Source organism: Pavona decussata, unplaced genomic scaffold (genome assembly GCF_977016875.1).
Source record: "Pavona decussata unplaced genomic scaffold, jaPavDecu1.1 SCAFFOLD_71, whole genome shotgun sequence".
NCBI lineage: Eukaryota > Metazoa > Cnidaria > Anthozoa > Scleractinia > Agariciidae > Pavona > Pavona decussata.
This window is the reverse complement of record NW_028145490.1, coordinates 1,212,114-1,225,494: the sequence shown is the minus strand read 5'-3', so window position 1 is coordinate 1,225,494 and position 13,381 is coordinate 1,212,114. Positions and strand designations below refer to the sequence as shown.

At 40.4% G+C, this 13,381-nt stretch overlaps 2 protein-coding genes across 3 annotated transcripts in view; one reads left to right on the top strand and one right to left on the bottom strand.

The window, feature by feature from the left end:
* Window positions 1-1,363: 1,363 nt before the first annotated feature.
* LOC146477230 (uncharacterized) lies at window positions 1,364-5,981 on the top strand. Its single transcript, XM_085113684.1, has 3 exons — window positions 1,364-2,144; window positions 3,848-4,135; window positions 5,058-5,981. Exons 1-3 carry the CDS (start codon window positions 1,493-1,495, stop codon window positions 5,849-5,851), a joined length of 1,734 nt encoding a protein of 577 aa, XP_084969810.1. The 5' UTR covers window positions 1,364-1,492; the 3' UTR covers window positions 5,852-5,981.
* A 713-nt stretch (window positions 5,982-6,694) lies between these two features.
* Window positions 6,695-13,381, bottom strand: part of LOC146477229 (condensin complex subunit 1-like) — a 31,581-nt gene continuing 24,894 nt past the window's right edge. For both annotated transcript variants that reach the window (XM_085113682.1, XM_085113683.1), the window contains exons 27-34: window positions 12,957-13,080; window positions 11,764-11,919; window positions 10,919-11,096; window positions 9,910-10,004; window positions 9,707-9,787; window positions 8,716-8,899; window positions 8,111-8,249; window positions 6,695-7,631 (exon numbers count right to left, since the gene is read on the bottom strand). In XM_085113682.1, coding sequence (XP_084969808.1) covers window positions 7,237-7,631; window positions 8,111-8,249; window positions 8,716-8,899; window positions 9,707-9,787; window positions 9,910-10,004; window positions 10,919-11,096; window positions 11,764-11,919; window positions 12,957-13,080 — 1,352 coding nt within the window. In that variant the 3' untranslated portion in view covers window positions 6,695-7,236. The remainder of the gene's footprint in view (window positions 7,632-8,110; window positions 8,250-8,715; window positions 8,900-9,706; window positions 9,788-9,909; window positions 10,005-10,918; window positions 11,097-11,763; window positions 11,920-12,956; window positions 13,081-13,381) is intronic.

Below are 13,381 nucleotides of genomic sequence, written 5' to 3'. Positions count from 1 at the left end.
TTAAAAATAGTTGCGCACAGGGACAACTTTTAACAAAAAACACAAGCATACTGTCCTTAAACTTTGCATTGCTGGTGCAGAGAAGGGAAAACCTCTTGTAGAATACGATAATGCGTTGAAGATTTTATTGGTTTATACGAAACGTTTAGAAAATGAATATCGAGTTGAATTGGTAGAAAATAGCCCTACTTTTCTGACTACTCCACGTACAGACTATGAAAAAGAGGTTGAAAATATCATAGATTATCATCTACATTCGGCATTGTCACTTGCCTGTGATTGGTCAAAATAGATGGCCTGATACAACATACCCAAGCTATATTCGATGATATTCCTCAAGAGATAACCCCAAGTTTCAATCCAATGTGATTTCGATGCTTTCAGCTAAAAAAACGAAGAAGGATAATAAACGCCATAACCATTGGTTGGTTTCAAAAATATCCAGGGATACTTGCTTAGCGTTCTCCGAAAACTCTTCGCTTCTTGGAAGAGATCATGCCCCGGGAAAAACGTCCCTGACTATTTTCACGCCAAATAAGGACATTGCCATGATACAATAGGTAACCAATCAACTTGTAGATGAAAGCAAATCATGTGACTACCTTACAAGTTAATATACAACCACATTCCCAGGGTCCTCTCTTTTGAGGGAGGGAGAGAGGATCCTGGGAACAAGGTTGGTAAATGTGTCATGGATTACATCACGGAAAAATTACGTTATGATAAAAATAGCTCCGTATAGATGACATTTTCTTATCAGCTTTTGCGCTTGTCAATCACACAAATGACGTTAGGTTTGTTTTATTCCGAATCTAATCTGCCTAACATAATAGGAGAGGATTAAAAAATTAGGCGATAGATAAATCAAAAAGTTTGGTTTAACAGATTCTCTCATTGGTTGAGCTAACTGGTGTCAAATTTGAGCGCAGTAAGTAGATTTTGGCTCTTAGATGTTCTGTAACTGAGGAATTCAATGCAAAACAATAACCTTTTAATTGTTAAGTAAGCGATTGGACACAATTTACTTTATTAAACGGTATGTTTACGTAATATGCTTAACACTTTTTTCAATGCAGTTTAAAAAAATACATCTAAAAACGCTTGACTAACTCTGCGTTATAAACAACAACTGATCTCCAATAGCGAGACACGGAAACGCAACTAGACCCGAAAGAAAGAACTGCGTTTTATTTCAAGAAGCTGAATAATTCATACGAAGCCGTCAAACAAATTTTTTGAGTATTCTAATTTCCATTTGACTTCAATGTTGTTGTCAGTCAAGCGTTATACAAAAGGTCATATTGTCATGTAAAGTCAGGCCTTTTTATCTTCCTAGTGATATTTTTGAGTTCTTTTCAGTACATTTGCCCCCGCTGGCAACCACAAAGCAAACTGCATTTACCAGCGATATCGCTTTTCATTAATGGCACAAAAGTCAGCGTTGTGGTTTTGTTGCAGCTAAATCAGTCATTCGGCTCTCGCCCGGTCTACAATGGCTTTTGAGAACCAAGAGTTCGACTTGCCAACTTACGGCGAAGCTTTCGAGAAATTGTCGTTCACCTCACTAGAGTTAGACGCACTGAACTGCTTGGAAGAGAGCATAAGATGTCATGAAACGAAGGCGGGGGAAGATCTTCGATTTAACAACAAATCTGACACTAAAGTTGAGCTTTCGGAGCGAAACGACTTGTTCCAAACATCGCCAAAACACACTGTTAATCATGCAAGAGAGAGCCAACCTCAAAAACTGAACACTGGTTATATTCTCTTCGATGGATCTGAAATAAAATATATTTCCACTGGCAAAGCAGAAGAGCAGATAGTACCGAACCATCCGGAGAAAATCTGCATTGATGGAAGTTTTCGAAGCAGGACTTCCGAAAGTTCAACACACGTTTCCGAACTTCCTTCGCAACTGACTTTAAGCTCGGATGATTTACTCATGAGCGACTCGTATAAGGACACAATTTCGCGACTTTCTCTTACGCCGTACAAAAGGCTACCGACGTATGTTCACTTTTCTACGCTGCAGAAATTCTACTTGCTCGCCATTGGTGCTTCGCCAGTCTTAGCGTGGAACGCTTTCTATCTTAGTGTGGCGTTTTTTCTGCCAGTTCTCGGAAACCAGGTCTTGTCTGAAATAGGTGGGTAAATAGCTATTAGCGGTTGTTAATGTTAATATGCCCCGCTTAAATTTATCTTGATTTATTTCTAATCTCCCGGTAAACACACAGTTGAAAAGCACAGAATATTTTGTTTCGTGTTTTAATCTAGCTTGAGCCCCTTGCCGTTGAAAACAAAAGTCAGCTGAATTAACGCATCTTCCACAATGAGTTAAGTTAATGAATGTCCTTAAGTCACTTTGAAGTCCAACAAGCACTTTGAACATCAATTGCATAAAAGTTACCCTAAGAACACGCCATAGTTTAACTGGTCTTGTTTTTCTAACGACAAATTATAGAGGATTTTGGTGAACAGAGGTTTAACACCTGTTCATCCCAAAAACCAGCATAATTAATTTGTGATGATGATATCAGCATTAAAACCAACATGCAAAACGATTTTCTTTTCCTTTTACCTATCACTAAATGGCTTATTTGTCAAATTTTTTTGACACGGTGCTGGCAGTTGGCCATTAAGAACCTCTTACATAGCTCGTGTAAATAAAAAATTTCACTGAAAAATATCAATGTCCTTTGATAGCCGTCTTTATTTTGACAGTTGCTAAAATGACGGTTTTGCATTTTAAAGCGTGTTACGTTCGATCTGACAGTTACTCAGCATTTCTCGTTGAAAGTCATATTTGCATATATAATTTTTTTTGGCGGTGTTTGTCTTCATTTAGTTATTTTCCTTCTTAGTTCATATCTGAGTGCAGGCATAATTTAAAATCAGCGGGTTGCTTGTTAAGCGTTAAGCTACAATTGTATGGCTTCGTTGGTGGTCTTGTAATAACTACAGGAAAAGAGACCGCATTATTCAACCCTGAAAATTGAGGTTATTCAGAAAACGACAATATGAATTTTACTAACTAAAACACACTGTGCTTCGAGAAATCCTCCATTTTTTTCTTCATTGCTTTATTGGACAAAGAAAGATTAAAATAAAAATTTATACAATTGATTGTCGAGTTTTTCGATGAAGGGTTTTAAAAGATTGACGCGCAAAAACGGACGAAAACACGTCAAGAAACGAGTTCACTTAGATGATAAACGACAGTAGGTCGAAATAATATGTTGTTTGTGATACTCTTTCACGCCCAATATCAACAAAATAGTTTGTTTTTGTTACTTTTATAAATTAATCCAGTTTACAAACTGGTGGTTCACCAATTTTTCTTGACTTAATCCCAGTGTTTTTCCTTAGCTTTCCTCGCCGAGGGATTTCCCTTGTCAAAACAATTTTCACGGTATATTTAAGATCGGTCATTAACTAAAGTCTTGCTAAGCCGCGTTTTAATAAATATGAACCATAAAAAATCAATGACGTACTGAGCACTGCTATTAATCTTAATTTTGACAGCCGCTGTTGTTTTGCAGCAGTTTCGAAACAAACTTTCAGAATTATTTTTAAGTATGACTAATATGTCGTTTCCATTGAGCGGATACAGCAACAAGGTATAAAACGACTGGTTTTTTTTTCGTATATTGTTAATAGAACTATTTCACCAATCCTAAGGTAAGCGTCGTCCTTGGTAACAAAAAGAAAAAAAAATCACTGAACCATATGATGACTTGTTCCCATTTTCCCCTATTCTTGAGATAGTAAAGGAAACATTAACATGCCAGTTTTACAGATGTGTGCCAATAATTTCAAGAAACGTTTAACAAACATTTTATTTCGACAGGAATGTGCCATCATATTCCATTTCTGGCCGCCGTGTTGCTAATATTTTGCGGAAAGAAACACTGGATCCCATTCTTCCCCACGGTCCCCGTCTGCCTCGGTTTGATGACAGTTTGTGTAGCCGTGATTCCGTCCTTTGTGGCAGCTGGTCTCACCCCGTCAGACTATACCATATATGGTGTGGTAACAGTAAATGGTTTCTGCGCAGGTCTTAGCCAATCACTGCTCAGTCGTATGATCGTGCTGTTTCCAGGCGGCAAAAGCACCTCACTAATACGCTATGGTGAAAGTAAGTAACATACTTTAAAGCTGGCCAAAGGTTTGGCTAGCTGTGGTATGGGATATGAAACGGGGACCGTTTTGCGGGATACGGATGAAAATACAATGAAAGGAAGAGGCGTGTGTTATCTTTTAATTTTTTTCCCTTGATACAATATTTCAGTTACAAGCTAACTTTTAACATTCGTGTTCCCAGAGCTCCACCCTGTAAAGGGGCAAGGCCCTTGCTTGGTTTATTGAGCCAGGGGTTTTACTCTTGCCCCCCTATAACAGGATGGGGCTTGACAACTTCTAGCAACAGAATTAGTTTTCTCATGTTGTTGGTCCTTTGTCAATTTGGGCACCTAGGTCAGTAGAGACACTTGTGAGCTCAAAGCGTAAGCCAATTTTCAGTCGCAAAAGTAAAGCAAAGCAAAGTGAAGTAATTTATTTAACGTGAATAACACGAGGACTGCTTGCGCAATCTCCCGAGCAAGAGGCTCATGATAAAGTGCCTGACAATAATCCAGATCGAATTGGAATTTAGAAATGTTGGTTTTTGAGGAGAGGGGAAAACCGGAGTACCTGGAGAAAAACTCTCGGAGCAAGGACGAGAACCAACAACAAACTCAACCCACATATGACACCGAGTCTGGGAGTCGAACCCGGGCCACATTGGTTGGAGGCGAGTGTTCTCATCACTGCGCCACCCCTGCTCCCCGTTTACAATAAAGTCTTGTACCTACGCGGACAACCTCATTCCCAGGACTTTTGGCTAATTCACAAGGGAACCCTGGGAACGAGTTCGCCACTAGGTGTTTTGCCCGTGCTTACCTGTTTTACCTTCCTTTGACTGGAGACTGCTTAGAATCAGTTTGTGAATGCCAACAGGCGCATAAGAAACAAACTGCTATAAAAATCATTTACTAACTGCTTACCATTTTCTTTTCCAGATGTGGGTACCCTTTTCCCAGTTGTACTTCAAACCGTCCTCACTCTATCAACAGGGCTGAACTCTGGCGGATCACAACACAGCAAACTCTGCCTCTACGTATTGTTTGGTGCGGTGTTTCTAGGAATCGTACTCGGACTTATTTCCCTGATAAAACTGAGTAGAAGTGGGATATACGAGTTATTTGCTGGGAAAGACTGCGCGGCGCACAGCCCAAAGAACATAACTTTAGGATCGGTTCCAGAAACCGCCAAAAGGCGCTACCACGCTATAAAATGGTGTCTGTTCGCAGAGTTCATTCTCTCACTTGTTAGTTACTTTGTACTGTCGATAGCAGCCTTCATTCACGAGGCAACCTTTCAAAGCTCGCGTTCAAGCTCCGCCACATTTTGGAAAGTCTATCTTGTCACAATTTTTGTGGGTGTTTTTAGACTTGGTGATTTTTTCGGAGGATTGCTTTCTCGTGTTTGCTGCAGTGAACAAAGACTGAATATAAACGTAGCAACTTTTTGTTATTTGTCAGCTTCGGTTCTTCGCTTGGGGTTTGTTTTCGTTACTGTACTGTTCACGCGCACGCCATTCTTGGTTTATCACAACTTGTTCACGATCGGTATCTACTTCATGTTGGCGTTGACAAATGGTTCTCTTTCCGTTGCCATGGCATCAAGCTGTCAATCATTTATCATGGGACGAAGAAAGGACTCTTGTCCTATTGTTTCGCAGTTTCTTTGGCTGTCACAAGTGTTAGGATCTACAGTTGGTATTGCGTTATCTTTCATTCAAATAACCATTTGAGATTCACCCTCAGTATATTTTCCTGAAAATAGGAAGGATATAGCCACCCTGCAGCACGAAAATTTTGCGCATTGGCAATTTTTTTTTGTTTACGGAAACAAATTTTTGCTGTTCGAGATAACTGAAATTTCTGCTGGGGACTAATTTGTGCAATTCTCCGTTTAAGCAGCAGAACATTTAAGTGGAAGAAACTTTAGTATTTTCAACTTTTAGCGTACGGTATGTTGAGTCATACCATATCACTGTAATACCTTACTGCACAAAGGGACTGAACAACAAAACAAAGCAAAAAACGTACCCCTGCCATGAACAAGAAAACACTGTCATTGATGCGGTTTAATAATACAGACCACCATATGTATCTAAGCCCTGGTTGCTTTTTCCAATGGAAAATCATCTTAATGTTCTTGTTTAAGTCCAATGTATATTGCCCCAGTGGCACAAGTCTATCAAAAGCGGAGTTTTTAATTTGACTGCAGGGAATTAATTTTTGTGGCGTTTTACTTTGTGTGGGAGAGACACAGAGACTGCCGGTAGTGCAGAGTGCGACGATGTACCTTGCAATTAACAGATCGAAACCGTCTAACTAATAAACTTTCATGACCAATCAGGCAAATAACATGCGATTGTTTTTCGCTAAAATACCACTAGCTTGTGATAACCCTTGAGAGAACCACTCAGGTTGCTAAGTTTCGTTCACTAACAGGTCTTGTAATCAAACTAAACAAGCTACTCAGATCGGGTTCTTATGCTTGTGCATCTTACGTACGTCTTATCACGCGTGAACGAGCTTTAGCATTTATAGATGCATTCAGATCACTGCAAGTCAGCCAATAAACCAGCTCTGAGGTCACGTCTTTATTTCACATCGATACAACGTACAACGTTGGACACAAGAGTCTGAGATTTTGAGAGCACAGTAAAATAGGGCATATAACTCGCATAATCACAAACAGTAAGCAATGCCTGGGATTTCAGTCACCGGTTTTCGCATACAGTAAATAACAAGAGCGAGGTTTGTGTTTTCAACCTTGGCCCTCTTCCTCGGGTAACAATACAAAAAATTTTAAAAGCTCCAGAGGTTTTGATAATTCTCAGTGTTCCGTGAAAACTGAATTCATCAAAAATTGAAGTGTCCCAGAACTACCCCCGCTTTACAAATTGATATCTATGACTAAAGGTGAAGAACATGTTTCTTTTGCATCTCCCACTGCTGTTACAAACAAAACTATGAATTGATAAAATGGATCTGTAAAAAAAGCTTTATTCCCCGTAAGATTGATACATAGAAAACAACCTAAACAATAAAAAATATAGATTACACATGCTAGAGTAAAAATTGATTCTATATTTACAGAGTTAATAAAACGTAACATTACAATATGTCACGTGCTGCTTACTCGTCGTCTGCCAGATTTTCTTGTGCTTTGTGCTTGAGTTTCTCCTCCCATTTGTGTCTTATTTCCCTTCCCTTTCCTTTTATTCGACACATTTGGATTAACGTTCTCCTCATCTTCCGAGTCCAGTCCAGCATCCTTTCCGTCCTCCCCATCCAAGTCAAATAACTCAACACTGTCCTCGTCATCGCTTTCAAACACAGCCATCATTTGTCGCTTTTGATTGGTGGATTTCGCGTTCCTAGGTTTGGGCGGTCTCGGCGCGTTGCGCGGCGTTCTAGCAGGCAAGGGACTGTCTTCTTCATCGCTGTCGTCGACTGTTTTCTTTTGCCGTTTCTTTTTTGTCGCTGGCGTTCGACCTTTTTGAGCTCGGTTTGTTTTGCCTAAAGAGTAAAAACGTTGCTTTTTACAAGAAAAGTGAACGAGTTGCAATAATAGCGAAAGAGTTTTTAAAAGTCCCCGTTCACACTAATCAGGATCAATTTGAACCGGCGTTTTGATCCCCAAAACGCATGTATTCCGTCTACACTAACGTCTTCGTATCGTTTTTTTCCAAAACGCTCCCTGCCCGTTATTACAGCCCTCTTTTCTCTCATTAAGTCATTGTCTGGTCTGAAGACCCGTTTCTCTGAATTTTAATGACCAATAGGGGGTCGTATTATGAAGTTTCAGTGCACGCTGATCTCATAACCTTTCTTTTATAATACGGGTCGTGTGTTGCTTACACAATGGACGCACTAACAGGTGTATTCGACAAAACAACTTTTCTATCAACGATAATCTGCCTTCAGGACAGCATACTTACGACACCCGATAACTAACACCACTATCAATGATCGTCAGTGTAGAGTCACAATCTTACCTGCAGGGGTGGTGACGCTCTTTCTGGCCTTGTTGGCCGCCGCTCCTGAAGCCTTGGACGCTCGTTCATAGTCCTCCTCGTCCTCCATGCCTTTAGTGTGACACTGATTGATGCGCTGCTCTAATTCATCCACCAAAGCCTGTTAGGAAAACACAGATACAAAATGACTCATACAAGTTCCCTTCACCATCTTACACTGTTTTTAGTAGCGAAAAACTGTTCGATACAATAACGTTTCAGCCTATGCATCGAATAATAACACAAATAACTGTCGTGTGTGAGACCAGTTACTTTTGGTTATCAGTTTTGCCTTCAAACGATGAATCCGGATAACAACATTCGAAATGGTTCGCGAATTCACCTTTATAAATGGAGGCTTTTTATCCGGTAGGTTTGTAAGTTTATTTCTTTACTGTAAACTGTTATTAGACATAACTAGCCTTGTGATAATAACCCTTACCCAAATACGCGCAGCCCCCTACCCTCCACCCCCTCCCTCCCCGATCACAGCTTGCTACCGCCGTAAAAAATCCGTCGCCTGCAAACGCTGTTGTCACCACACACGTTCGCGCCTCTAGCTTTGGCAAAGACAAGTAAAAGTTTACCTTGACTTCTGGTTTGGCGAATTTCTTACTCTTGCCTACAATTGTCATGAAAGATTGGTACACATCTTCCTCAGCCAGCTTGTCATGGAAGCAGGCGAAGTTCTCCTGCAGTTTCCTGATTCCTCGCTCGTTGTACGACAGCATGGCCAAACAGAAGGCAAGATCGCGCCACTGCCGCTCGGTTCTACAGGAAAATAGAAATACTGGAATGAGGATGGAGGAGGACACAAATAGGGAGCTTAAGCAAGGACGACGGCGACGGCAACGACAACGCCGCCAAACAATACAATAGCAAAAACAATCGCTCCGCACGTGCGTTTTACATTTTGGTACATTTCTTTGCCGTCCTCTACAAAACAACAACGTGAAATGACCACATTTAAGGTTTTATGGAGAACGTGAACGTACGACGGTGAAGTTTTTATTTTCTTTGCTAACTTGTACGCCACTCTTACCAATTTGGTTCCTAGAGGCTATTCCATTCATTCTTTATTCCGGTATACGGTCTATCAATCAAAAGCGACCTCAAACAGACTCCATAGGACGGGCTCTGGGGCCTTTTGAGTTAGTATTTGTTCGTTGCCTCATCAGTTCCCAAGACCTGATGTCATTTTCCCTTGGCCGAATTTTGTTTCAGGTTTTCTTTTTGTAACTAGCCAAGTGGAGTACATGACTGCGAAGGTCACCTATTCATCCTATCATACGCAGTTCAAAATACATGTTTCATATATTTACATTCATTTTTTCATCCTTCACGGGTATATTGGCGAACTCACAATATGATCAGCTTCCAGTTGACTTGATAGCTCAGTACCGGCATCGCAGAGGTCATGGGTTCGAATCCCGTTCAAGCCTGAATTTTTTGTTTCAGGCTTTCTTTTCTCAACTGCTAAGTTGCATACATAACTGGGATGGTCATTCACTCGTTCTTTCTTTCATCCGCAGTTCAAATGTATGTATTTCATGTTTTCCAACTCTACAGTCTACTTACTTGGTGGCCCTGAATCTGTGGCACAGCTTCTCCACAAGACTCTCAGACTGGCGATCTTTCTGGATAAATGACAACAAGTACCTGTAATGCAAACACAAAAGGAAGAAAACGTTTGATTGAAGTCTTTTATATATAGCGATATAACTCAACAACCACAACAACAACAACAAAATTCACAGCAGACAGGCAGTGTAGGTCAATACCTCATGATATTTCGGAAAGGTTCTTCTTCAATACCGCAGTCAGGGTCTGACAAGCGACTTATCACGTCCGGAAGAATGTTGTAGATTGCATTGCCCTAAAAATACCAAAAGAACCACTATATTACCTCTTTGGTTGAAGGAAAGGATACAACAACGAGAACATTTAAGGATCACATGCAAGTAAAACACCTTGGAAAAACTAAAAGAACTGCGAAAAATGGTTGTTCCGTGGAAAGAACTGGTAGTCCAAGTGTGAATAGCATCGCTCAAAAAGTCCGCTAAGCAATAAGGCATACCATTTCCGAGTTGCTGTAAACCTCTTCATGAAAGCGAGGCTAATGGTAAATGAAAACTAATTTTCATAATCAAAACTTTGCACTTAGCCTCGCTTTCATAATGAGTTTCAAAGCAACTCGAAAATGGCCTGTTTAGCGATCAGGGCCCAGTTGTTCAAAGCCCGATTAAGTTAATCCTAAGTTAACGTGAGGTTTGATTCGAGTTTAATTACTAATCAATAAAGATGCTGATAAAAGATTTCTGCCCTTAGCTTTGACTTAAACTTTCTGATACCATTAGCTTAAAATAAGCCCGAAAATATTTTTGAAGAGCGAGATGAATCGGCTTTCGAACAACCGGGCCCTGGGGTTTAAAGTTGTATGAGAGTTAATGCTGGTCTTAAATAGTCTAGTGCAGTTTCTTTTTCAAAATCACTATTTTAATGTCCGACAATCAGTTCCACCCAGCGTTACTAAGAGAAAAACAACTTTTCTTAGTTTCTTTAGCTTTCTTTGTGAGCATGATCCACATGTCTCACTTTAGTTGACCGAGCGGATAAGACACGTTTTGAGCAGCAATCAGATCATTGCAATTCCGGCAAACTTTATTTCACCAAACACAAGATAAAGGTCCTATTGTAAGCAACTTCAGCAGTAACGTCGGCCATCAAAATCTGTATCTTACTCGTACCACCGCGACACGACAGACCTAAGGTTGATTCTGATATTCTTACCTTCTTAGATAACTCTAAAAAGAACAGCTTAGCCAGGTCGGATATCCTACTGTCCTTATCCTCTAAGCACGTGGCCATCTCGCTGATCTGACCTTTGACCTTCACCATGTCATTCAGAATCAAGTGCGTGAGTACCATCAGAGTGTTCTTACGTACGTGACTTGATTCGTCACGCAATCTGCAGAGTAACGGAACATTGTGAGCAATAACACAACACTTTATTACTGTTTCATTGCCGGCCAAAAATCGTGGATAACGAACTCTCCGAGAGTTAAATAAAGCAATTTACTTATTTAATCTTACTCGGATTGGGCAAATAATCGTTCTTTTGAGTAGTAAGCTAAACTATGGTCACTTGTTACAAGCAAGGGATTCATAATCATCATAAAACTTACAGCACTCCATCCAGTGACCTTCCACATATCGGTCATATGCTCTAATCACAGTAGAAGGGGGAAGGGGGGGGGGGGAGGGGGGAGGGAAAGTTTTCCATGAATCCCTTTACTCGTGAGCAGTAACAAACTAAGGGTGCGTTTCTTTGGGAAAATCCGAATCCGGATTTTTGAATCCTAAAACGGATTTTGCGTTTCTTTATTAAGATCAATGATCCAAGATCACTCGGATCATGGCGCATCAAAGGAACCGACGAATCCTTACCCAGAGCGGATCCGTCGGTTCCTTTAATGCACCATGATCCGAGTGATCTTGGCTCATTTAAGATTCAAAAACCCGGATTTGGATTTTCCCAATGAAACGCACCCTAAATAACTTCAATTATCACTCGACCGAGCTCCATTTTTTATCATTCTTGGTGGTGCGTTGTGTAAAACTATGAGCCATCGTACCTTGCATACAGGTGAGATGTCCATGGCTCGATCAAGTTAGGGAATCTGAAAGTCAGGTCGCCAACTGCTACAATCGTGTTGGCTCGGATGGTCGCTTGTGGAGCCTTTTCGAGAATCGTGAAAAGAAGCTGCAGGTGCGCTTCACAAAACTCAGAACTAAAACAACAAAGAATAAAATAATACAGTAAAAACGATTTGGCCAGTAAACTCATATTCTACAATCTAAGCTTGTGTTTCTCTTTTCTCACAGTTAAATTGTTCTACTCTTCCTTAAATAGAGCGTTTTCAATTGAGCGTTGAAAGTAAATCGCGTTTGCTTTGATTTTGCTTCACTGCATTCTGTGATTGGTTAGCAAAACTCGCGCCACTTTCTCAGCCAAGAACTAACGCGACTTGCTCGCACGCGTTTTCCCGCGCTTAGCGCAAGTTTCGTGTATTTGTTTTAAATTCTGATTGGTTCATTGCTCTGTTTACGTTTGTTGTGATTGGCCAGTGTAATTACTTTGGTTTTGCGATACTCAACTGGGAACTGCTCTAAACCGTGGTATAGAAAAGCTAAGAATGTTTACAGGCGGTATAAAGTGGTTCCAGCCTTAAAGTCTATGTATTGGTGTAATGCTCAAGTGTGATTCATTGAGCTGTTCTTTCCTGTGGAACTCTTCTTTTTTCAATTTTTCCTTGGATTTTTATAAATTGACAAGTTTCTTCTCACGAAAGATGAAGAGGCCGGAGGTACATGTACAGGAAACATTGGCTACACGAATCCCAGTTTCAAGAAAATGCCTAGCCACGATGCTCATGGAATAACATGTCTAAAACATATAATGATTTAAACTTACAGAAAGTCTCTATATGTAGAAGTCTGCGCTCTTCGGACCCTATAAGATTACAAGTTTCTCTGGAAAAAGGAACATTTCAGGACACTGCGGCTGCCCTTTTTAATAACCTTCCCGTTAATCTTAAAAGGTGTGATGATTTTAATCTGTTTTCTTCGCGCGTTTTTAAATTTTTAAAGAATCGGGCACAGGCCAGCTTATCTTGATTGTATTTTAAGTTTTATTCATAAGAACATTGTAAATATTTTCTCTTTTAGTTAGTAACAGATGAAGAGCCACCACGTGGAAACCCTGTTAATAAACCGATCACTTACTTACTTAAATGTCTATTGTTAACTGAATAGTCACTCGACATACCTGACCAACATGAACTTGGCCAAAGCTAGTGAGGCAGATGCTCGCAAGTTCGGATCACTGTACTTCACGGGGTTACTGCAGACACACACTAATAGCGGGCGCAGCTTGGACAGCAAAGTATTACCTGAGGAAGCCAAACGAGGGATGGGTTTTACAGACTTCTTTACAGCGCTTAAACGCTTCGTGTAGAGGAGTTTGCCGTGAACTTATTAGTTACAAAATTTTAACTTCAGTCAACTAACCGGTCAGACATTCCAAACTTTATTCGGCAATGGGCATTGTCCAGGTCAAAGTTTGAAGATGAGAACGAGAAAACTTGTTCCTACATTCTCTGACGGTTTTATTCCATGCTCTAGTTTTAAGCTCAAGTTTGGCAAGCGAATGACATAACAGAACGAAAGACGGATGCAAAACTTTGGCCTGAT

Coding starts and splice junctions, on each gene's coding strand:
- LOC146477230 (XM_085113684.1), top strand. CDS start 1,493: ATGGCTTTTGAGAACCAAGAGTTCGACTTGCCAACTTACGGCGAAGCT. Junction 2,145..3,847: donor CCAGGTCTTGTCTGAAATAG/GTGGGTAAATAG, acceptor TTATTTCGACAG/GAATGTGCCATCATATTCCA. Junction 4,136..5,057: donor ACTAATACGCTATGGTGAAA/GTAAGTAACATA, acceptor TTTCTTTTCCAG/ATGTGGGTACCCTTTTCCCA.